General features: G+C 40.2%; 1 protein-coding gene across 1 annotated transcript in view; it reads left to right on the forward strand.

Moving 5' to 3' along the window:
• The first annotated feature begins 6400 nt into the window (after positions 1-6400).
• Positions 6401-26112, forward strand: part of LRIG3 (leucine rich repeats and immunoglobulin like domains 3) — a 43754-nt gene continuing 24042 nt past the window's right edge. The window contains exons 1-3 of the mRNA XM_037390418.1: positions 6401-6852; positions 14156-14227; positions 14546-14620. Of these exons, the coding sequence (XP_037246315.1) occupies positions 6665-6852; positions 14156-14227; positions 14546-14620 (335 nt within the window). The 5' untranslated portion in view covers positions 6401-6664. The remainder of the gene's footprint in view (positions 6853-14155; positions 14228-14545; positions 14621-26112) is intronic.

Raw genomic sequence — 26112 nt, forward strand, 5'->3', positions numbered from 1 at the left:
ATTGCAAGTAACCACTTGAGCAGTTGTGGAAGTGATGCAATGTGTGTTTGGCCAATTTCTTACTGGGACAGTGCTTGTTTATTTTGTTTTATAAAATAATTGGGAAAGCAACAGGCAGCAGACAGCACAAAGGGGGAGCAAGTCCAGACAACATTACAGTCTGCTATGACTTACTGGTTTCCCAATGACGGCAGTGAGACAGCTTTATGCAAAATCTCAAGTGCTGCTTGCTGTGCTGTGACACTGAGTATTTGTTTTGTTAGAACTAGTACACTGGGTCCTCCTGAGCCTGTTATCAGCTTTCTGTAGCCCTCTCCACTCCATTCCTCACCACTCCTCTCCTTTTATATCCGACCCCCAAAATGGGATATAGTACTCAGCACCAGCACGTTATTTCTTTCTCTCACATAGAAAATCCCAACTGATATACCCCAAAATACCTTCTTTGATGTTTCATTGTTGACATATATTTATTTAGTTTGTGATGCACTACTAGATCCTTTTACAGGTCCTGATTTTGTATCTGTACCTGATACTTAAGCACAGCACTTCCCTTTTGTTTTACTAAATCTGATAAGATTTAACCTGCTAATAAATCCTTAACACAATTTATTGTATCAGCCAACAACAAAGCAAACTATTAAGGCAGTGCAATAAAACTAAAACCTACAATAATTCATATTTGTGAGAAATTTTGCTTATTACTGTTACAATGACATTTAAGGTATCTATGATAGAAAAAGTTTGAGAAATACCCTTACATATTAGTCTATTTAGCTATTTAATGTGTATGTTTGAAGGCACATAGTGGGAACCGTCTAAAAACCCAGGGTCTAGTTTAAACTAGGTATAAGACTCTTTCTAGTCAACAGAGAAAATCCTCCAGAGGTTGATTCATTCCAAATGCCTTGATTGCTTATTTTAGAAAGGTAGTAATCACTGTCTGGATACGTCTTCCTCAACTGACTATAGAAGAAACCAAGACAACTGCTTTAGATACCAAACTTCCAAATTGCTAAAATTACACAAGATGAGTCCCAGCTGCAGCTTGTTCCCCCCCCCCCAGAACAGCCAATCAGACCTTAATTCTTCAAAGATTTAGGCCCTAACTCCAATTGATTTCTCACTGTGAGATCCTTTGAGCCACTGACTTCAATGAGAGCTACACACCTAACCGTGGTGAATTCTTAACATGGGGGGCTGCAAAACAGACAAAAAAGTTATCACATCTGCCTGTGACGATTTAAGTAGATATATCTTCTAAGCACCCGGACCACCCTTTTGCAGAAACTTCCACCCCTGTTGCCGGTGTGGAACATGTGTTCAAGCTCTACGTGCAGTAGCACCCCCACGCTAAGGAAGGGGAGGAGGGAAGAACTGAAGACATTATTGTCTGGGAGAGCCACCGCTAGGCTTGACAGAGCATCTCTTTTGGATTCCCTTTCTGGCCACTTCTTGATCCTTCTTACCACGAAACATATACTTATTTTAAAAAACCCAACAAACTAAAACAACGAGTAGAACAGACCTGGCAGGTGTTTTATTACAGTAGCACCATGCTGAAAATACATCTACTTATTTTTATTCAAATTGACAACATTTGAACTTGAGCGTTCCTTAATGACATAAAGCTAACTCTTCTTTTTTCCTCTTTGAAGTTACATCACTGTAGATGTTGATTGTTTAATTGTCCGTCCAATCATGCACTTAACTTCCCACTTAGCCCCATGCAGGACATGACTTGAAGACATTAACAATTGTCACTAATGTGGATTGCCTTAGGATGTTTAAGTTTATTTGTAATGGAGGCAAACATTCACTGTTTGGAAGAATTCTATAAAAGCTGAACGTTTTCTGCCCTAGGCAAAGTTTTCAGAAAGAATTCATATGTTTTTTCTGGTTGTAATCAGTGCATTCAAATTATGCATAATTTGATTTTCATGGTTTCAGTGTTGGATCACATAAAGTTAAGTATAATTACTACCAAAATTAAATTGCTGTATGCACCTTAGGATATTCACCATGGACTTATGACACACTAGCAGGAGATTCACAATTACTAAGAAATTATTTAAGAACATTTCATTGCTTTACTCTAACGCAAGTGAAATTGCAATGGTCATGAAGTCTTAGTGCTATTATAAACTAAAAGTAATAACAACTGCTATACACAATGGGCAGAAGGAGGGTGGGAAACCTTTGCATTTAGATTAATTTCCATGAAAAACATTCCATTATATTGGATCAAATTTTTGTTTACACACACACAAAGTAAAGAAGTGAAAAGGGTCTTCTGCATCCAATAGGGACTTTTTGTGGGGCCCTCTAGTAACTTTCAGATCGCTGTCTGAGGCAAAACCTATTGCCTACTGCAAGCTATTTCATGTATGCAAGCAGCTTCCACAAAAACCATGTCCTGCTCCACTTCTGTTTTTCTAAGCAAGATGGGTCTCACTGGTCCATCTTTCTCTCCAGCTGTGGCTTTAGACAAAGTTTTATTAGCCTTTTTTTTTTTTCTTCTTTAATGGATTAAATTGGGGAACTTGCAATAGGGAGTGATGATCTTGAGAGGATGAACTCCTCATTTCCTTCTCCCAGATAGTCCTAAATAGCTTCTTTGACTAGAAATGGAATTGGGGAAGTTTAGGAATAACTAAGCAGAACATTAATTCTGCCAGTACTCCTATCGGGCAATTTACTGACAGGAAAGTGGATAGATGGGCCCTTGATTTCTCTCTCACTCTATCAGAACTGAGATGTGTCAGGGCACAAGCAATGTTGTTCTGCTTTGCTTCTCTTTTTTGCTGCTGAACACTACCTAAATCGTTTTATTTACCCATGAAAAGTAGAAAATCTGAAATGCATACTAGACACAGATTTGGATTACCTGGTGATCCAGGAATACATAAGGAGACTCTTAATTCCCAGGGTGGACTTAATGGACATAATAATTCAGCAGATGTAACTTCATTTCTTTGGACCTTCTGATATAAATCCTGCAGATATAACTACACATAAATACATATATCTATATGTAATTTTCTCTTGTAGTAGCTTGAGAATCCTTTAAAAACTGACTAAACCCCCTTAATTTAGATTAAACAAAATGTTGAAGTTATTAATGTTATAAAAGATGTTCTAATTTTTACTCAGAACAGAAAATGTATAGTATCTTAATTTGGTTTTGCTTAACTTACCAATAGGTAAATTACTTTCAATGATCTGCCAAAACCAGCCTGATTTAAGGCTGACCTTTTCTGGAGGTAGGTTACTTGAAAGCAGTGCCTGATTTCAATGCATTAATGATATGTAGAAAAATCATACTTAGACAGCTTCTGGGTGTGTCTTTTGCCTAAAGTGAATGCATATTTTAAACAGCATATGTTTGGACTTGAATCTGTAAACGCCTGTTTATCTGATTTAAAATAATCAGGGACTGAAAAAGACAACATTAGTCAACACACAACATCCCAGTGAAGGGTCTACAGTTCACTATGCCAACTCCCTTCCTCCACTCCCAAGTCACCCAGACTACTATGCTCCCCAGTTTTGTGAAGGAAACTAATCTCATTAGCCAAGGAGAGAGCTTGAGGGTCTAGTTTTATGAGAATTTTCCTCTGCAGCCACCGCTTCCCCCTCCTCAACATCATCCCCTCAGGCTGACCTATATTCAGACTGCCACGGAAAAGGGCCTGCCTTTGCATAACCACTATGAATAAGTCCTCTTCCTTGCACAGCTACATGGAAAACTGGATGGGGAATTATTCCAACTCAGAACTAAAGTGGGGGGGTGGTGGTGTTATTATTTTTTATGGATTTCAGTCAAATCAGTCCCTTAATCCTGTTGAATATGCATGTACACTGATACATGCTGATGCCAAACAAGGGTCGGCAGAAATCCCTTGCTACATGCAGAGACAATAGGATGGAGGAACATGACACCTCTCATTCTGATATACACTTAGGGCAAATATAGTCCAGCCAGACATGTGAAGGACACATTTGTATTTGCTTATGTACAGTCATGGTGCACTCCCAACCTAAAACTAAACATGAAAAGACAGACCCCTGGGCTTGGGGGCTTCCAGCGTTCATATCAGGTACAGAATCAGTCCCTGAGACTTCTGAAAAGAGCAAATCTCCCCATGGGAAGAAAGACTTTCTGTCATGGGCTCTAAAGTACAGCATACAAGCATTTTAGAATTCATAGTATAATCCATTTTAAAACGTTTTATCGAGTATTTTGAGAAAAGAAGCTGCAAAGACAAATGGATTAATTTTCTGAATTGATTTACCTTGCTTAATTTAAAACAGGCTCATGTATTATTAGCACTAAATATGCATTAGGTTTTTCTAAGGGCACAATATCCCATGACTGCATGAGTGGTTTTCAGAATTACAAAAACCAGTTCTTGCCCTTTTCAACATTTTCACCTCCTTTTTTCTTTCTTTTTCTAGATTCTGTCTTGTTCCATAGTTCACATATGCAGCATGTGTATTATTGATTGCTACGATAAAGTAAGTTCAAAATACTTTTTTTCCATTTTTTCTTTCCCTTGGATGTTAAAACCGACAACTTAATGACTGTTGCCACTCTCTCGTGAATCACTGCCTTTGCCAACACTGGAGACAAGACAAGCTCACTTTTCCCAAATAAGAGGCCCTTTGCTGTGCACTTTGGGAACTGTAGTACAAGGCTTAGTTACTTTAAATCCATTTTAATTTTAGTGAGGTGCTCGATAATTCTCTGAAGCAATATAAACATGAAGGTCTTCCTCTTGAATTTTTGGTCACTTCACTAAAGTAGCAGGTATGGCATATTTTACCTAAATATGAACACAACATTGTCAAGAACAAATGCTGGCACTTCTGAAACAGAAGGAACTTTCCCACTGACTTCAATGGGAACAGGTAAGGCTAATGATGGATAGCTTTGAAAATCTGAATTTGGCACTGCCCTACCGGCTGTTTAGAACAGTTCATTGTTTCACAGGCTTTGTTGATCTAATGTCACCCTAACGTTTTTGAAAGGAAGAAGGCAGCTGCAAAGAAACTGAACAACTATGACAGCCGATGCTGCTGAGGCAGTTTTCATTTACAACAAATAAATGAGAGTAACCTGTAAATATAAAATAATTAAATTTTAGCCTGCATTTTGTTTCTTTGCTTGTTTGATGTGTAGAAAAAAAAGTGTGTACCTGCAGTGTTTGCTTTCCCACAGGAATTTCCTTAAGGAGCACCAGTGGTCACTGCAGCACAAGCTGACAACACATCACACCGCTCTAGCACACCCTACGCACCTGAAACAGTCACCTTGACTGGGGCACGTGGAAGTTTGTAGTCAACTCAGGACTTGCCTGCTTGGCTTGCAAATCCGTGATTCCTGACTAAAATTTTAATTTAACCTGTGTCCCAAGATACATACGGGAACAACAAAAACAGGGACAAAGTTTCAGGCTTACAGATCTTGATAGCGGAGCTCCAGGTTCCCAGCACCTAGGATGTCTACAAGGAACATGTAAGTTTCATGGTGAACCTTGGAATGTGTAAGTTTCATGGTGAACCTTGGAATCTGTAAGTTTCATGGTGAACCTTGGAATCTGTAAGTTTCATGGTGAACCTTACACGGAGGTGGGAAGGAAAGCCCAGGGTCTGTGCGCAGCCCAGTGTCTGCCGAGGCAGAGCGGGGTATGCGAAGCCTACAGTAATTGAATCCATTGCAGGGTCTGGGTTTACATATGGAACTTGAACAATAGGTATTTACTTAAATTACACAGATTACCTCAGAGATGTGGAATCTGTACGCCCTGCCCACTTCCCTGAACCTCTGGAACTGGGATCCTGTGGGGAACATAATGGGCTTAATTACGGTGTCTGGACTAGCCGCGCAGGACCCGGAAGGCAGGAGTTAACCTCAACTCACCTTTTACATGCCAGTGACCCCAGGCTTGGCTGGGAACCTGGAGCGGCTTCTGGATTGCCCCGACGGCCGCGGCAGTGAAGGGAAACCCCGCACGGGCAGGGCCCCGGCGCGCAGGCCGCGGGCGACGCTCAGGGCTCCGGGGCCCGAGGCTGCGGCCCGCCGGGCCCGCTGCCCGTTGCCGCCCCCCCACCGCGGCCGGGGAAGGCGGCAAGGGCCCACACGTGCACCCGCCGTGCTCCGAGGGCGGCCATCGTCCGCCCCCCCGGCAGCGGGCAGCGGGCCCGGGGTGGCACCGCGGCGGCCCGGCAGCTGCGGGGCGCGACGCCAGCTCGCCCGCGCCCCGGCCCACCGTCCCACATGCTGCCCCGGCCCCGTAGGGCCAGGCCGGCCGGCCGCCCCCGACCGCGGCGGGGCGGGCGGGGGTTGCGGCTGTCACATGGCTGGGGGAGGGGGCTGCGGCGGGGCGGGCCGCGCTCGGGGCTCCCCCGGCCGCGCGGAGGCGGGCTGAGGCGGCGGAAAGTTTGCGGAGTGGCTGGCGGCCGGCGGCGCTGCGGACCCCCATCCCGCTTGCTGCCTCCGCTTTTTTTCTACACCCCCCCGCCCCCGCCTTCCCCCCTTGGCGGCGGCTCCGGGGCATGAGCGGGAGCCGCCACCCGCGCTGAGAGGCGGGAGGTCGCGCCGCACCCCGCTCCGTCAGTGAGGCAGCGCCAGGGACGGGAGCGCGGCGGCCCCGAGCCCGCCATGCCCCGCCGGCCCCGCGCGGCTCCCGCCGCCCTCCTGGCGCTGCTGCTGCTGCCGCCGCTGCTGCTGTGGGGCCGCGCCGCCGCCCGCTGCCCCGCGCCCTGCCGCTGCGCCGGGCACCTCGTCGCCTGCAGCCGCCTGGAGCCGAGCCGGCTGCCCCAGCGGCTGCCGCGGGGGGCGGTGCAGCTGTGAGTACTGGGGCGGCGGGGGGCCGGGGGTGCCGGCCGCCCCTGGGGGCCGAGGTGCCCGGCGGGGGCCGCGGTGCCGCCCGCGGGCGGGCTGTGCGGGGGGAGCGCGGGTTCCGTGGCGCAGCGAGGCGGGAGGTGCCGGCGGCGAGGGGCGCGGGGCGGGCGGGGGCAGCGCCGGGGGCCGGCGGCCCAGCTGTCAGCGGGGGCGGCCGCAGCGGGACAGCGGCCCCGGGCGGGCTGCGGCCCCGCGGGGCGGTGGCGGTAGCGCCCGGACTGAAACCGGGCCCGGGAGCGCCGTGCGGTGTTGTGAGCGAGGGAGGAAAAAAGTTCGGATGACTTTCTTGGAAAGCGTGCAGTCATCATCAAGTTAATGCTGAATTGCGTGTCGGGAAAACTGCGCTGGGTTTTCTTTGTGCAGCGCTTCGTCCTCGTTCCCCGACGGTGTTGGCTGTGCTGGTTCGGGTGACCCCGGAGCTGGCCCCGCGCGGCGCGGTGGCGCGGGATCGCTGGAGCCGCAGCCGCGCGTGCTGAAGTGGCATCTGTAGAAAATCTACTTTCGGCGACAAACTTTTATGGGCAAAGCATAAATTATGGGAGCTTTCTAAAAGCCTGAGGATAGCTGAGGGACTTCTCACATTTGTTTTTAATCTCTTGTCACTCAAAGATCTTCTGTATTAGTCGTATTAATTTTCTATTACATTTCCAAAGCAGATTGAGATAAAGACTTTAAAGTAAACAGGACGACTTTCAATTAGTTGTGGCTAATTCTGTTCAATTGCCTCGTCTGGAGGTCATGCTGGTTTACGCATGAAATGTGGATGGCTGTATTGACACCATATGGAACTGAACATAGGAATGGCTCTGGGAGTTGAATATTTCCAGAAGTGGTATAGGAAAGCGTGAGGGGAAAGAAACTTTTTTTCTTTTTTTTTTTTTTTTCTTCTTTCTTTTGGCTTATGTGTTTTAAGCATACAAATCAAATACAGGATCTGCTTTACATTCAGCAACTGGTTTTGCTTCCTATTATGTTTCATCCATCCTGTTCTTTTGAACTATTTGAGTATGCAAGCATAAGTTTTCTGACAAAATCTAAGGGTTTTTTGATAGTAGGCTAAGCTTCGTAGCTTAGGTTTTTTAGCTTAGCTGACTTTAGCTGCCTTAAGTTAAAATTCAGGTGTGACAGCAATGCTAAACAAAAAAACAAGGGGAAAAGACACAACCTTCATTTCTAGAGTTGCTTTAAAAACCCCACTTTGCATTAGCGGTAATCCAAATTTGTCTTTTCCACTTATGTTACTGAGAGACAATAAAACACATTGCAGGGCTTTTTTGTTAGCACAGTGAAGGTTTTCTAATTAGAATTCCCTTGGTAGTATAAATTGTCCTTATGTAAGTTCACATTCCTTTAAAAGTGTGAGAAAATAAGTTCCACTTGTATAAATAAGCTTTGGTCTGTTGTAAGAAACCCTGCTGTGATTGATTACTCATTGGACAGCTGTGTCACTTGCTCTTAAACTCACAGGAGTACATCTTTGTAGGTGTCACCAAACCATGTGGTCTGGCCGCTTTTGTGTAAATATTTCTTTTGTTTGTGTCAAATGCCTTAGAAGTACCCTGCTCTTTCTTCCTTCCCCTCTTAATATGAGAAGGAAGAGTGCAGCATTGTCTGTTACCTCCAGCTACCCCAGTACTGAGAGCTGGGATTGCACAATCCATGAGATTATAATGTGTTTCAGTTTTACATATGCAAAAAAGGTTTGACTAGCCCGGGTTATTGTTGCAACAAACTGTGCTCTTACAAATTGTAAAAGACTGTTTATGAATTTTATTGGTATATGTTTACTGTGTTTTCCATGGAAGTCCATAGCGGGTATAGCCAAAGGCTAGTAGTTTTATTGCAGGTTTTCCAATCCTCTTTAGAAAACAACAACTATTACACCATGTTCTCAGCATATGCAAGTGAGATCTCCCAGGCAGGAGAGTGAAAGCTTTTGTGCCTGAGAAGGTCTAGTTATGTGTTGGGCTTTACACCTTCCTCTGCCCATCAGTCGACTCGCCTGGATGGAGTGTGGGTCAGACAAAGTTGGTTTTTTTGAAGCTCCATTTCACTCTTTCTTGCCTTTTGTGTTCAAATTCCCCAGTGAAAGAAAATGGGAGTGTCTCCTGTGGAAGGGCTGCGTGACCTCTGAGTGGACAGGGAGGGAAATAAAAAAAAATAAAAATGAGCCTGACTACCAAATTATGTCCCCTTCTTTTTGGTGGCAAGTGTGAGGCTACTGCTTTGTATGGAAGTGGCTTCACAAAATGGGGTGTAAACAGGCTAGAATTGTGAGCTTTACTATGATTTTAACAAAAAATACCATCTTCTGTAACTCTGCCTTCATGGAAGATAAGAGTCTGCTGAAAACCGGTAACAATTTGTAATGGCTTTGTGTAAAAACAGTTTTGAAGTTAGATTTCCATTTACTTTCAGGATGTGTGTCCTGAGATTGCAAAAATGTGGCTTTCTAAAGCTGCTATAGCAGAGCCAGAGATAGAAGGATGGAGGGAGGAAGAGTGTTGACCAGTGTCCTCCGTGCAAGCAAGCTGCTGGTGGCACTGCCATACCTTTCGTCAGGTTCACCGAGGAATGCTAAAACTGTTGGTGGGGCAGGAGGGAAAGTCTGAAATACGGTTTTCACTTGTGTTTGCATTACATCTTTAGTATTTACATTTTATAAATCCACTAGTTCTCTACCATAATTGCCAGAAAAAAGGGCCGTATGGTTTTCACAGCTGTTTTTCAATATTTTCCAGACTAAAACTTGAACATAGCAAACTGATTTATGAGTCACTTTGGATCAGTGTCTTAAAACAGCTACAGCCTGACTTTTTGTTTTTCAGCTCTCCTGATTTCTGCTGAATTAGCAGCTCTATAGGCCCCAGTGGGACTGATTAAGAAGCTGTTGCTGGATTTGCATTTTAAAATTTGACTCGGGGCTCAGGTTTCTGAGTTCTCTAAGGAAGAAGATGATAATTGTGACTAAGTGTTGTAAATTAAGTTAGAGTCTAAAAGTTATATTTATAAAATGTGTGAAGAAACACTCTCCCTCTCCCTTTATGCTTTAGGTCTTCCTTTCAATTTTTTTGTCTCATAAACACTGATGTTCAGGGTTATGTTTCAGCCTTCTAACGCAGGGACTTGTGAGTTACATTTGTATGGCCGTCTTTTCGTAATGGAATATAAAAAATAGTTTCTTACATAAAACAGGTTCTAAAAAGGGCCTCAAAAACTGGCATGCTTCTTAAAGTGGAAACAATTCCTGTTAAATGCTCAATGACTTACTAGAAATCTGAGGTGAGGAACAGGTACATGTACTTTTCATTGTTATAAATAATTTCTTAATATAAATCTGGTTTCTGAAGTTTCTGACTGCATTCACTGTTAACATCTTTGAAATTCTAGTAGCAGAAGTAATCACAGAGGAGGTTTTCTCCCACTTGTAATGTGGTTTTAACAGACAAGGGAAGTTCAGAAATGGAAAATGCATAGTAATAATCTTGGTGTTTTAACGTTGTCAGCTCCATTTCTACAAAGGAAAAATACTGATTCATTTTCAGACCTTTTCTTCATACTTGTTTTAAGATATGTTGAGAAATGCATTGACTTGAAATGTGCTTGTAGCTTTGCGACAGGGATGATAGATTTTTACATTTTAAAAATGCCTCAGATCCAGTGGTTATGAGTTTCAGAAACTTCTATAGGCTTAAGCTTCACTTAGAATATTAGCAAAAGACGAATATTTTAACTCTTGGTTCACTTCCAACCACTCTGACTTAACTTAAAAATGTAACTTGCAAGGCTTTTTTTCCCCTGGAGTTTCTCATGCCAGTAGTACTGAAATAAAATGTTTAGTAAAATATTTATAATTCATATTTTATCCAACGATTGGTAGACAAGCATGTATACAGCTGTGTGAAACAGGCGATTCAGTATTGTCTGGAGGCTTTTTTTTATTGTTGTTTTGCTTTGGATTTTTTTGTAACTTGTGTTTGACAACCTGCTGTGAGTAAACCAGGAATGAGGAATTTGTTATGCATGTACTTTTTAAAATAGGTGCTATGTGGAAAATCTGAGGGTATCTTTAGTGTTAAAAAACAAACACAAAAAAAATAGTTTGAAACCTAGTGTAAGTTGTTACGCTCACGGTTGGCTTGATGGACTCCAGATGGATGTGAGCTTGAGCTATGAGTGAAAGTGTCTGGCTCCAGTGTGGTGATCATGCACAGCAGTGGTTGTAATTGCAGGATTTTTATAGTTTTAAGAACTCTGCCAGATTTTTTTTTTTTTTTTAACATGTTATAACTCCAGCAGAACAAATCTACTCACGTCTGTTACTGTCTGGTAGGTCCTTTAGGCAAATGTTTTAAATAAACCTTTTGCAGGGTTTTTAGATGAAATGAAGAAATGCAGGTTTTTAGCACTAACTTTGAAAGCTTTTTGTTGAAATAATTACTGATTCCTGAGTCTTGTCTGAAGCATGGAGAACAGTAACATATTATGCACTAACAGCCATAACTTCACTGAATTTTGGCTGTTTATTTGCATAGTTCTTATAATCCCTACAGACTAAAGCCAAATATTGAATTAAGTTTAAGGGTAAAAATTGTCTCTACTCTGTCTGCTTTAAAGGACCAAGTTAGATTCCTGTCTAGATCTTTGTAACGACATATTTTTTTCAGTATTTACATTTAAGAATGCCGTATGAGAATTTCAAATCTATGCAGCTAATGTATTCAGATGTTAAATAAAGGGATTTTTCTCCAGTCTATGGCCAGACGAATGTTTGCACTAGATTTTAAAACAGTGAAAGATGCAGTCCTCAAAATCAAGTGTAGTTAACTTCATTTACAGGAGAACTCAAAATGATAATGATGAAACTAGCATTTGTGGATTTTTGAAAATGTTTCACAGTATTGGTTTTCCATCTTTAAGAGGAAAATCTGTAGGGGTTTAGACACCTGGAAGAAGGCATGGATGTATATTAGGTGCTTGAGTCCAGAGCAGAGTCTTGGAAAACATTCCCTCTTTGGCCACCTGAAGGTGGTGGAGGGTGTTCCCCTTCTCTAGGTGGCTCACCTTCCCACTTTTTTGTGCTGGAAAATGCCTTTTGCACCTGCGGGTCTGCCCTGTGCACGATCCTGTGCAGCCCTGGCTTGGGAAACTTAATGTGTACCTCTTCCCTGCTTGTGGCTGTGAGCCAGGTGCTGGTGCCACAGCCCTGCAGCCCACTGGGCCTGATGCAGGTGGCTGGCTTAGAGCACATCTTGTAACTGAGTGCTGTTGGTACCCCTTGTAATGCCCATATGTGACTGGGATTACTTTTAATGCTTGATTTTTTTTTTTATTATTATTTTTTTTAAATGCTGATTCCAGTGGAGAACAAAAGGGACAATGGAATTTTCCCAGCAGCACTGAACAGGTACTGCATAAAGCACCAAAATGGTGGGGGAGTCTAAAACATGGTTTTACTGTCCGCATGTGCTGTTGAAGAAACCTAGGTGGCTGACTGGGTTGCAGCATTACACCTGTGTCCAAGGATGTGCAATGGTGGATGTAGAGAAACCGGAGTTCTCTAGTTCTGTAGTTCTTCAGGGCTTAGTCACAGAGAAGACCACCTAGCACAGCCCCTGAACCTGGCCTGATTTAAGCCAGTTCTGGTCTGTGTGCAGCAAGGATTTGCTGATCATCAGGTTTCTTCACTTCCAGAACTGTGGATCGAGAGTAGACTTGTCCGTGGCAGTCAGGCCTGTGTTTGGCATGCTCAGTATAGGTGACTGTACTGAGTTATATTATCCAGAATAAGTAAGGAATCCCGGACTTTCCTCATAGATTGAACTTGAAATATACTTCATGCCCACATGGAAGGACCCCAGGCAGCTTGGATGACTGTTCAGTCCTTTATTAGCATGGGAAAAAGTATCATGAAGTGTGAGAAATTTCTTTGCCTTTACTTGATGCTGCAGCAGCTCACTGCTGAAGTGTACTGATACAATTCTTTACGTGTTCACATTGCAAACTCTGAAGTGAGCTTAAGAACTCCTTAAAAATAGTGCAGGTTTTGTTTGCTGGCTTGGATAAACTCAGTGTTAAAATGTTCAGTGAATACTTTGCAGGTGGCTGAATTGGTGCAGGTGAGGTGGTGACAGGTAGTGTGGGAGCCAGAAGGTGCATGTTTTGGTGGATGAATGACTTAAGAAAAGGGAGGTCTTCAACAGGGTTAGCCATGGTGACAAGACCAGTTGTGGATCTGTACAGCTTGTGCAGATCTCTATAGACGTGCAAGTTTGAGTTTCTGTAATTAGCTTCTCTGCCTTCTGTTCTATGCTCATTCTTTTATTTCTGTGATGTTTCCAGTACTTCTGAGGCTGCAGCAAAAGTTTCTTAGGACTCCTTTTTATGGTACTGTGAAATGTTCAATAGGACATATGGTAAAGATGCATGGTGTCTACAGAGAAAATAATTTTTTGACAGTGATCAATGCATTCTTATTACCCTGGCTTGTTTTGTAGCAAACACTACAAAGATGTTAAGAAGATTTCTTACAAACTGCATCAATATATATTTGGTATCTTCAGTACAGAGTGGCACAAGCTAAATGCATGGGCTACTTCTTCAAGTGCAATTAAGAGTGTTATTAATGTGACTGGTATACAGGTATCTTAGAATAGAATTAGGCCTCCCTATGTCTGTTATTTAATGATCTCCATTAAATTTGATTATGTAGGAATGGAGTCCTGAATTGCGTGGAAGTATGAAAATAGGATTGAGGTTTATGTACAGTCCTCATTGTGTACTTATGATTTGTGTGTTGCTTTACAGAAGTAAGTAAGAAGAGCAAATGATAAAAATACTATGATTGACTCAAGGAATGAGAGTGCAATGAGTACTGGTTTATGAATTTTCCTTGTAACCAGAGGTTGTTTTAGCCAGATCTTTTGTTGTGAAGGGATAGGGAAGAGGGGTTGTTGTTGGTGTATACGAGTCAAAATCTTGAGATTTTTTTCATGGGTCTTAGACACATCTCAGTGAACAGTTCTAAATTGTTCAGAGGTACAGAAATTCTTTGACACTGCTGGCAGTGATCAAGGTATTTACACTTCTTTATACTATGCGTACTCAAATCAGTTTCTATTCTAATTTTATTAATACAAAAAATTGTACTTGGAAACAAATTTTAACATAATTTGGATTGAAATTGTATTGCTTTACCTGTTATTTTATGACAAAACTGACAGGCTTTTTATTTTTGTAATCTCATAGGGACTTAAGTCACAATAAATTGTCTTCAATCAAGACCAGTCTTTTGGATCACCTTCATAGTCTTCAGGAAGTGTAAGTTAATTTGTCTTAACTAACATACCCCCCTCCAAAAAAACAACCACCCAAACCCAAAACAACCAAAAACCCCCAAATCAAACACCCAAAACAAAAAAAACCAAAGAAAGAAAAACAACCAGTGTTTGTGTATGCCAATTGTATAGCTATTTCTCTAGCCTGAACAACAAAGATGTTTGTTGTTCTGATATTTTACATTAAGTGAAACGAGTTATTTTTTAATTTTGGGGTGACACAGTTCAGCAATTTAGCAAGTCCAGTGTACATACTTCTGTTTGACATCAAAACTAACTCTCCCTTTTCTAATATTAATAGGAAGTTGAACAACAATGAACTGGAGATCATTCCAGATCTGGGACCAGTCTCTGCAAATATAACTCTTCTGTCTTTGTAAGTAGGTCTTACTCTTGTCCTTAGTTAGTGGAACTAACAGGGTTTGTGGAATATATGTGCGTTACAGAGATTAAAGTGAAATAATTGGAAATAGAGCAGCTTGTGGTTAGGAAGTTGATTATGTCATATTACTTAGCAGGTTGTTTAAAATGTGTATAATTGAGCTTAATCTTTGCAGTTTTTATGCTTCCCTCAGATATAAAGACTGCACTAGAATTAATTTATGTTGTGGTAGTGCCCAGAAGCCTCAGCTCTGTTGTGCTAGGCACTCTACAAACATTAGTAAACGTTATACAAACTTGTACAATGCAGACTTTAAAACAAGAATTATATTATCATTATGCATCTTGGCTGAAATCCCACTTGTGTTAAATCATGGCAGAATTCTGTCAATGTCAGTGGGCCACATGGGGAAATCCCCTTAAGATGCAACTTCAGGACAAGTATCTAGGTTAGAAGATGTTTTGCCAGTATCTTTAAAATGTCTTTTTAAGCCCATTTTAACATGTCATAATATTTTTATGGCTGAAGTTAATACATGTAATTATGACCCATGATTATGTCTATGTTCATTGTTCTGCTTAAAAGAAATTAGTAGGTTACTTTATGTGGCATCTGTAATATGAGTCTAAAGTTGTAAAAGGCATATAGGGCCCATAACCAAACCAGTTGATTTTAATGGAAATTTTATTCCTGAGGTTTTAGCTTGAAATTAGTTTGATACCCCCCCACCCCGTGATTTAATTTCCCTAAAATGTTGAAGGATGTGCTAACAAAAACAGTTACTGTCATACTATTCATTGGCAAAAAGAAAAGACACATTTTTTTGTGTGTGGGATTTGCGTTTTATCAATAGGAATCTAAAGTACCTAAAGCTAGTAATATGTAGCCTTCTGGCCGAAGCTTGCCCTTGAATACAAATTGCAGGTTACCTTTCTTGAAGAACCCTGAAGGGTTAAAACAATATAGTAAACTTTGGAAAGCTGTTCAGTTAATTAAATTGATCACTATTCAATTGCTTACATCTGGTGATTTATAGGGGTTTGTTTTTACTCTAGGCCCAGGTCAGCTAAGTCAGATGGTGCAGTCACTGTGTCTGGACTGCTCTGTTTGAATAAGAGCTAAGTGACATTTGATACTGATGTGATTTCTTACAGATCAGAATTAGAAAAGAATGAAAGAAAAAGCAGATGGTGTCTGACAAGTAACTCTTGAATTTAAGAATATCTTCTATTGCCTTAGTGTTGACATTTTTACACTGCCATAGCATTCTGCAGTTTAAACATATGATCGATCTAAAGAATATATTATTTTTTTTTACCACCTTGCTAAGGTTCTTTTTACCACAAGGCTGGGAATATAAGCATAGTCAAGTGGTTTGTATCCTCTTGCTTTACTTTTGATTAATACAAAGTTGAGAGTTTGTCTTCGCATCTCCTCTAGCCCTTCTCATGGAACCTTAACTAGTCTGGATGGACCTAAAATCATCCTGCAGCTGCACAAAGACTTTTGTGTTCCTTAGAGAGAATAAATGAAAATCGGTCATGGCTGGATTGGTTGTTCCATATCTTTAGGTCACTAGCTTGGTTCATTTACTCACGTGGTCAAACATGGGAAAACCTTTGTTAGATCTGTGCTCTGTGCTATATATACTGAAGCTTAAAAGATGAGGCAGGGAATGGGAAGGTATTTCTAAAAGCTGTTATCATACTACCAATGCAGTTAAAGTTGGTCTGATTGGGTGCTGGCTTGTTCTCGTTCTAATTTCCGTTTCTTCTCTGTGGTGTTGGGAGATTATTGAATATAAGTGCACTCCAGCTGAGATTTAATACCTATGCTATGAACACAGCAGAGATTATTTAATATTATTTTTGGTAGAAATAATTAATATAAATTAATTAATATAAATAAGTAATATAAAGGTTTCATGTTAACTTATGAATGTCAGTGTATAATAGTTAAGATAGTTGTTTGGTATCAGAATGGATGTACATAGAAAGTGATATTACATTCTTCAAAAAATAAAGTGTTTTGTTTCTTTTGCAAACAAAAAAACTTTAAAACATAGAATAGAATCATAGGGTCTTAGAATTGTTTAGGCAGGAAAAGACCTTTGAGATCATCAAGTCCAACCATTAACCAAATTGCCAAGTCCACGACTAAACCATGTCCCTAAGCACCACATCTACATGTCTTTTAAATACCTCCAGGGATGGTAGCTCGACCACTTCCCTTGGCAGCCTGTTCCAATGCTTGACAACCTTTTCCATGAAGAAATTTTTCCTAATATCCAATCTAAACCTCCCCTGGTGCAACTTGATGCCCTTGCCTCTTGCCCTGTCGCTTGTTACTTGGGAAAAGAGACCAATATCCACCTCACTGCAACCTCCGGTCAGGTATTTGTGGAGAGAATTAAGGTCTCCCATGAGCCTCCTTTTCTTACAGGTTGGAAGTTATTTATGTAAATATGTTAAATCTCATTTTACAGAAGAGAATATAAATAAAGAGGAATAAACATACAGCAGTTCTCTGGCATAGAAATATTTGTAATATAGTGTTATCATAGACGGACTAATAATCTATTTTATTTAATCTAATAATCTAATGACACTTTTAGATGTGAAAAAATGCTTGCACTTATTTTTTTGTGTGTTATATGGAGGGGTTGAATCTAACTTAATATATCTGAAGTCATGCAAAAAGAATACATATGGAACAATAAGAATATAACTTTTAGAACTACACTTCACAGAATAACTGTACTCGAAACATCTGATGACTTTCTTCAGGATTTTAAACTCCTGTGTGAAAGAAGCTTGTGGAGCCTTTCCAAAACAATCCACTGTTTCCTTATTGAGTCTTTGTTCTGACTTTCAAATAATAGCAGAAAAGAGGGTGCTAGTCTTCTGAAATTTGATTTGATTAAATTTCTTATGAGATACATATATGTTGGTTCATTACTGTCAGTTGAAAAGCCAGTTGTTTTTTCCAAGGAGTCTTCAAGGAATGCTGTGGAAGTGGTGCCCTCCTTTCTTGCCACAATCTTCATTGTTGAAGAAACTATCTTGCAAGAGGTTTTTTTCCCCACTTATAAGTACTTGTCATTCAGCTGTGAAGCCTTAGCATTTTGCCTTTTCTGCAAGAAATTTTTGCCCTGCAAAGGAAATTACGCTGCTGGTATGTCTACAGTGAATAATAATAGTGCAGGTACCTCCATACAGCACTGTATGTCTGAATTCTTTGAACAGTATGAACAAGCATGGGTGGATTATCATGTTAGTGTAGTTTCTATTTCTGGAGCTGCCTCACTCCTAGCTATCTAATTGATATTATCTAGCTTAGATATTTACATACTGTTGAATTATGCAAGGTAAACATACCCAGAGCAGCAGATGTTCCCAGTCTCATGGTCTCAGTCTGTCTGTAACATGAAACAATGATGCCAACATTTTGTATTTATGGATGCCAGTTGAAAGTTAAACACCATGGGAGAGGAAAGCACCAGGCAGGAACACCGCCCCCACCACCCTGGGAAGACCTTAGGTCTGTTTGAAGGAGTATACAAGCACATGCAGGCACACTCTCATTATATGGCTGGAGATCCATCTATGATTTTATTCATGTGATGAGTATATATCTTGTCACATGGCATGGGAATGCTTCTGAGCCTCCTGGGAATCTGGAAACTGCTGTGAACTAAATGGGTGGTACTTTGGACTAAATCTTGTCAGGAGGCCTTAGGCTGTGAAACTGTGACTGCCTGCCTGACAGTAAGAGATATAGTATGTTCTGGACAGAGCAAAGAGTAGGATTCATCTTCCTTACTCTAAATTCTTGAAAGTTCAATGTCATAAGTAGAAGTTACTAACTGTAGATCCTCTTCAGGTTGAATGGAGATGAAAAGGCGCTCTCTGAAGGGATTTGTCTTTCCTAAGATAGTTCAGATGACTTTCCTACTGAAACCCAGCTTCTTAAAAGTAACTTTCAGATGTCTAAAATTTATTTTTGAAAAAACTAGCCAATGTACTTGGGCATGCCTGTCTTAAAGTGATGTTACTTGCAAAGGTCTTATTGCATCTTTCAGCATATTTGGCCATTTAAGTCAATTACTTGAAATTGAAATTGCAGGGTGTTCTTTTTGCTCAGCCACCCAGCCCTTTTCTCTATCTTCTATGAGAGAAGACAGGAAGAGAGCAGTATACCAAGGCAAAAAGAGAGAAGTTCAGCCATTTCCCAGAGACTGCCAGCTTTCCAGTCAGCACAGTAGCTTGAGCCAGGAGGCCAGGTCCCTCCAAGTGCTGGACAACATAAGCTTTTGGGGAGAATGCTGGATTTAACAACAGATTACTGCAAATATATAATGTACAGGTGCCACACACGGTAATGTAGGTGTGTTTATTTTACTATTAGGGATAGATAAGTTAGATGTTTTCTAATTTGCATTTCTGAAGTGCTTGTAAAAACAGTTAAATTAATGTAGAATTGCTTTAAATGGTTGCGGTAGAAAATTCTGCAGTTCTGGGAGAATAAGCAAGTTACTTTTCATTGTTTCTAGATAGGTGGATTGCTTTTGTGTTAGGTAGAGAAATGGGCACTTAATGTCCTTGTTCCAGGAGAACAAGCAAAGGTTCTGAATTTGGTTCCAATACCAATGGCGTTCCTTATCCAAGATGTACCAGTCCTGTCCTATATACCCTGAAAATCTGCTGGAATCTGTGATACTGATACATGAGAAGAAAACTAGTGTTGCCTTTTAGGTCAGTCGTTGCTGCAAAGTTTTGTACCTAGGTTTAATTCAGAAATAGGTTGAAACTGAGTAATAGAAGTACAACAGCCTTGTATAGAAGTCCTGCATGGTGCTTAACTGCCAAGTACTATTTGCATAGGGGTTTTATTTTAGAATTCTTCAGAAAATGTTAGCTACTTTTAGTGTGATTAGTGTTTTGTAAGGAAGACAGACTGATTTGTAAATGCTGCAACATTATTTAAGGTTTTGTTTAAGGATACACAGTTCAACTAACAAACCCATGCTACTTTACTTGCAGGATTCTTAAAAATACGTAATTGTAGACACCGTCCAACATCAGTGCGCTATGTCCTTGACTACTGTGGAAAATGGAAGGCAGCAGTAACTTTAAAGAGAACGAACAGCACTGAGTCTTAAAAGTATCTTGCCTCACCAACTAAATTTTACTGTTCTTACCAAAATACATCTATTAAGTTAGAATTAATATTAAATAAGGGTATGTTATATAGTAATATGTTAATATTAATAAGGATAATAAGAATGTTATATAGTAATCCTCTTGCTGTCTGTAGAGACTAGAAGGGCTGTACATGCCAAAGACTACAGTGCATATAGTGAAATTCTAATATTAGGCTACCTTTAAATGATGGAGTGTTTTAAATAAACTTGTGATTTTATGTTTTATTGTATAGAAATTATTTTATTGAAAAGCACTAGTACATAGAGTGCAGTTGATTTGGATGGAAATATCCTTGTAACTTACATTGTAAAGACTGATCATGTTAGTCTAGAACAGAAACAGATATTTGGTCTTACTAAAGCCAGAGTGGAAAATACAAAGTTCATAGTATGGAAGTAAAGGGAGCACAGATGATTCACAATTCAGTAAAGTTTTTTCAACTTTTACATTAATATGTGGTTTGTATTAGGTTCCCACTTTTTTCAGAGTCTGAAATCTTTTGTTTGTAAGAGACATACAGAATGTGCAATGTGGTACAGGTTTCCTCTGTCATGCTGAGGGGACCCTCCAACCCCATCTGTACAGGAAGCCTTTAAAGCAGTTAAAACAAGGAATCATATGGCCTTTCACTTTTGAGTTCTGAGATGATGAAAAATGTTGCTAGTATTGTGGAGGTTTCTTGAAATGTGCCCCCATGTTTGTTAGGTGCCAGACTGAATCCACAAGTAACTTTTCTGAAAGCTTTCTACAGCCTTCAGTTTGTAATGTCTTTCTGTTGGTGTATGATGAGTTTAAATACATCGTCTCTGAAGACACATTTGGTGTCCTAGATGTTTAAAAAAGTAAAGGAACAAAAACTATTAACAAAAAAGATTGGTCAGGAGATAAAAACAGGACAAAAGGATTTCAAAGTAGCCAGTCTTAGGTGACTGCAGGGGTCACAAGTTTTCACAGTAAGCAAAATAGTTTCAACTTTAAATGTAGCTCTCTGATCAGCCACTACAAAATGACTCTGGTTACTTGGTTATGATTACTTGATCCATTATTCTCAAGCCTTTGGCGTTTAGTGAACACTTCTGAAAAGCCTGTCTAAAAGTTTAAAGTGAATTTCTGTACTGAAAAAGCATGAAGTCATTCTCTCCAAAGGGGAAAATAAAATAGCATAATGACCTAAGCCATCAACAGTGATTTGTTTAAAAACAAAAAGACTATTTTGGTAACTGAAAACAAACAAAAACCCAGGGAATGCCTAAAAAGTTTTTTTCAGATCCAGGTGGTAGTCTGCGCTCTGAATGGGAGGTTCTACTTGTTGCTCATCTAACCCACACATCTGCAGTGGGGAATTTATTGGAGATGATGATCTGCAAGTTTTAGTGTATACCAGGCTTCATCAATAAGCTCTGAAATTTTAAAATAAGTTATCAGAAGAGCCCAGGTTTAGCTTTCTATCTTCTTATATTAGCTCCTTTCTGCTACCTTGCTTAGTTGCTCATTAATCCTGATTTCAGTCATCAGTAAAATTTCCTCAGTGGACAGCATGCTCCAATCTGAGTAAAATCCCATTGGTGAAAGACCTGGCTACAACCTTGATTGTTTCTTGAGGTTGGTAAAGCATTGTGCTATCAGGCAGTGGAGACAAGAGCTAACTCCAATGTAATACAAACCTTTCACATGTGGAGCTTACGATACTGCAGTGTCAGTATCTTTACTTACAGGGCTTTCAGGATGAATAGCATTGTACATGCTACCTAATTTAAATATATCATCTGAAAAAGGATTTTTCTTTATAGCTCTCAAAACTAAGTCTTAAACTGGAGTAGTTTATCATAGATCTTTGCTGAACAAGATGCTGAGCCTGTGACTAGAGATTTGTAAGTTCATCTCTGTTTTAGGCAGCTTCATGCATGCTTCTGTTCTCCTTACCAAGAACAACAAAATAGTCTTACCTTTGTCTTTTGGGGCATAGGCATAGTAACAGAGCATATACTAGTCACGGATTTTCATTCTTTGTTGAAAAAATCTTTGTTGCTAGAAAGATACTCCTTCAAAATTTGAGCATGCACTGTTGCGTCCTGGCTTGATTAACCAACATACATTTTAAATACCTATCTAACTTTATGCAAAGTTAGTGAAGAAAAGTGGGAATTGTGCCCTTGAAGGGATCTTGTTTTAGTATTGTGTATCCGTTTCTGTTCAAAATGTGGAAAAGTATATTTAAATATGTTTTGTGATAATGAGCATTCCAGATCATGCTTCAGGTAGTCACATTGATAAGTAAAAGTCAACAAGTTGAAGCAAATATGCAAAATAGATTATACATTTGTCCCAGCTGGCAATGTAAAAATAAGAGTGATAGTTTGCACTGTGTGACAGTGTCTTAATGAGGAAAAGTCCTGCAAAGGGTCTTTTGTAAAGACAGAATTTTTTTTCATAATCCATGTTTGCAAGATTATTTGAAATAGTTATGTATGAGAAATCTGCCTCTCTCTCTCATCTCACAGTAGGCCGGGATTAGAAGCTGCCTGTAAAATCCAGGAGAATGCAGTTCACATTTAGAAAGTTAAAGTCACGAGAAAGAAGGTTAGATGCAACTCCTGAAAATGAAAGCTTACATTCAGTAGGAGTGGATGCCTTTCCCTTCTGTGCTTGCCAGAGAAAGTGGTATTGTGTGTTTGTAAAGCTAGCATGCTAAACTGAAGTCTGGCTCCCAATATTAAGAAAATGTTGGTCAAATATTTTACATCCTTGTCATCTCTTCAGTTACCACTTTATTATGGGAAGGATTAAGATTTGGATGCTGCCTGGAAGAGTTTGTTTTGAAGAAGGATTGAAAGAAAGGGTAGAGGAATGCCAGACTGGGCTTCAGGCATAAGGGTACTTGGAGAAAGTCCCAAAAATGAGAGTGGTGGTAAACCATGTGTGACTTGGGCTGAAGTTGCAAGCAAAAAGCTAGAGTGAAGAAACTTTCTGGAATTAGTTTTTGCAGTCTTTGATATTTGGTGTGGAGACTAAGAGGAAGTAAATGAAAGAATTTGAAAAGGAACCTGTCTTAGACTGGCAGACATGGAAACTAGATTTTTTTATGGCAGCAATTTAGGCTGAATGATGGGAAAGGGAAGAAGTATGTAGAAACACAGAGTTTGTTGTAGCAAAAATATGAAGTAGTGAAAGCCTAGACAAATGCTTTTGCAATGAGAATGGAAAAGAATGCAAATTTTATGAGCTAGTTGCAATGGAAAAAACTGGCATGATTTTCTGATCAACAGTGTTAAAGAAAAAGATAAATTAAAAAGAATAATAATGGATCGGAAAAATAGAGAACACTGTTCCCATGTGACAAAATGGAAGAATCGTAGGAAATTTTGCTAAGGAGGAGATGCCAAGTTGAAGGGCATATGGTACAGAGAATGAGGGAAACCAGAATGAAGATGTCAGGCATAAGTATTAGGTTATATCTTAGAGAAGTGGTAGGTGGTTGTTCCAGTAGAGAAGTGAAATGTAATGACTCAGTGCCTTGAGTGAAATAGAAGCAGATAGGAGAACTTCCCTCAATTTTTACTAACAGTTGAGATTAGGGGTAGATCTAGAAAGGTGTGTGGTCTGAAGAGCCTGGACTTAGGTGGACACCCTCAAAAAGGGAAGGTTGGCTCTGTAACAATAAAGGACAGGTGTTTTTACTTAACGAGTCCATACATCAGATTAGAAAGATGATTTATAATACTGGAGGGCACTATGCTGGATTTAATCTGGGTCATACTTAAAGTTGTCCAAGATTTTAGCATTAACTAAGTCACAGAGTGCACTAAGTCTGTGGTGGGTTATTATTCCTGTTGTTAGCTCATGTTGAAGTAGCTATGCCTGCATTACTTTTGTTTAGTGTTGTTAAAATAAAATGATGAACTTACACATTCACTTGGCTATCACATGCTAAATAACTTGTGATTATTTTGGGAAGGCCAGAAAGTGGAATGGGAAACAGACTCCAGGGTATCAAAAAGGAAGTTTGGAGGCAAAGTTTAATTAATTACATATTGGTACTATGACTGGAATCAGGGGAGAATTGCTATGTAAGTATCAGGTGTTTGGAAGTTTGGATTTACCTCAGTTGTCTTTTTGATGATGAAACATCTCTGATCCCAGAGTTGTTTCATTCTGCATCTTTCTCTTCCCCTTTTCCCACTTTGTTTGGTTTGGGAATCAATAAACCTTTGGTTTCAGGTTTTGGACTGGGTATCCATAGCCTATAGAGTTCTGAATTTTCATTTTCTACTTTATGCCTGTATACCATAAAAAGCACAAAAATAAGAGCAGAGACTGGCTGACCTGGCTTGAAAGAGCAATGACAGGCATTGATCACGGAATGGAGGAGGCCTTCAGAATAAGGAGCAACTGCTTGCCACAAGGAACGTGAGAAGCCTGTGTGTGAAGGAGGCATCAGACTTGTAGACCTACCAGTAAGACTGGAAATGAGTCAGAATCCTGGCTCTATTTCTGGCATCTTCATCTTGGGAGATTTCTGTATCTAACAATTGAAAATTTTCAAAAAAATGGATGTTCTTAATTCAGTGAAGTCAGGTGTCTAATGGTAGGGGGAGCACGTAGTCTCATTCATATAATGGGTTTTTTTGCGTAAGGGTAGAGTTCAGCTTGAATCCATAATTACAATATTTTAAATGATGTAGTTTTTCATTACAGTCTGGCTAATGTTAGTAGTCAAATGGATAGAAATAATAATAAAAAAAAAGCCCAAATCTTTTTTCTCTCTTGTAGGAGTTACTGACACTCCTTCTTCTGATATGTGCTCTTTAAAGTTGTCCAGCCTTTTCCTAAAAGACACAAAGCACGTGCCTTCCAGCACTTTCTGAGGAAGTTTATTAGTTTTGATCTTTCATCTTTACTATAAATTATATTTTTTTCTTTTTGCTTAAGTTTGCTTCCATCCAGCATCTTGACATCATTGCTTTTTACGAGAACTCCAGAAGTCAAAGGAGCTTGGTAGGGCGAGTGCGGGAGTGCAAGAAAAGATAGATGATATGCATGAGTCCTATGATGTCAGTGGGTGAGTGGAGAGAAGAACAAGTGAAGCAGCCACAATGATTTGAGGAAATATGAAAGAGGAGACTCTGAGCTGTAGTGGCACATAATGAAGACCACCCAATACATGCTGAGATGTGGACAGTCACATCTGCTTTGCCTGTGCTCTGATATGGCTGCCTCTAAGCCAGCTCTAATCTGGAAGCCATGTAGACACAAGATGGTTAAACTAAACATCTATGAATCCCAGTGTCTTGGTTTTAGCACAGCTCAGAAAGATATATCTAGCCCTAGCAGAGTGTTTTTTCTCTTTAGGTATCCTGTTGGTCTTTAGCAAGAGACCCTACTATGATTTTATTTGCCTGTTTGTGGGGCAAATTCAATATAACCTGCCTCTCAGGCCTTAGTTGAGGGACAGGAGATACCATATTAGCCCAGAATCACACTGGTGTTAAAACAATTATTTTGCCTCCAACATCTTTGGAGAACAGGGTACACAGATGCAGCTCTCCAAAACTGTCATTCTAGACAACTTTTTTACCAGGTTGCTCTGCCTCCGGGCTTCTACACGTTTTCCTTGTCAGGATCATGGTGTAAGATAAAACTTAAGAGGTTCTCAAAACACAGCAGACTAATGTCTACCTGGAAGAAAGAGTTATGCTGGAGAAAGAATTGCAAGGGTATTTTTTGTGCTGAGATTTTGAATAGAAATAAAAGCTAGGACTTTTGGTCTTAATCTGTTTCTGAGTTGGGGTTTCCATGTTATAGGATCAGAGCAACGAAGCTTGCATAGGTATTTCTCTTAGGTAGAAAACCTTACATATTGTCAATCTTTGTCAAGAGATACCTAATCATACTGTTTCAGATCTTCAGATCTTTTTTGATTTTTTTTCAGCATGTAATAACTATTATGTTTAAATGGTGTTAACTAGATCCCTAACAAAATGGATATGGAAGTTGCTGTCCTGATTTATATTTTCCGAGAGGCAGGGAAAGTGCAACTCAATATTTCAGATATGTTGTAGCTGTTGTTTATATAGGATGAATCTTGAGACCATGATTGATAGGGCTGTTGTAGATATTTTGGCCTAGTGGTATGGTTAAAGTAATGAATGCTGAGAGGGGAAAGCTAATGTTTCTCATACCCAAACTGATACTCTGTCTTAACCGGGTGTTCACACAGGCTTACGTAAAAATAATTAAATCAATCTGCATGTGCTTTTGGGTTGGTGTTTGAGGGTTTGGTTG

Source organism: Falco rusticolus, chromosome 5, assembly GCF_015220075.1.
Source record: "Falco rusticolus isolate bFalRus1 chromosome 5, bFalRus1.pri, whole genome shotgun sequence".
Taxonomy (NCBI): domain Eukaryota; kingdom Metazoa; phylum Chordata; class Aves; order Falconiformes; family Falconidae; genus Falco; species Falco rusticolus.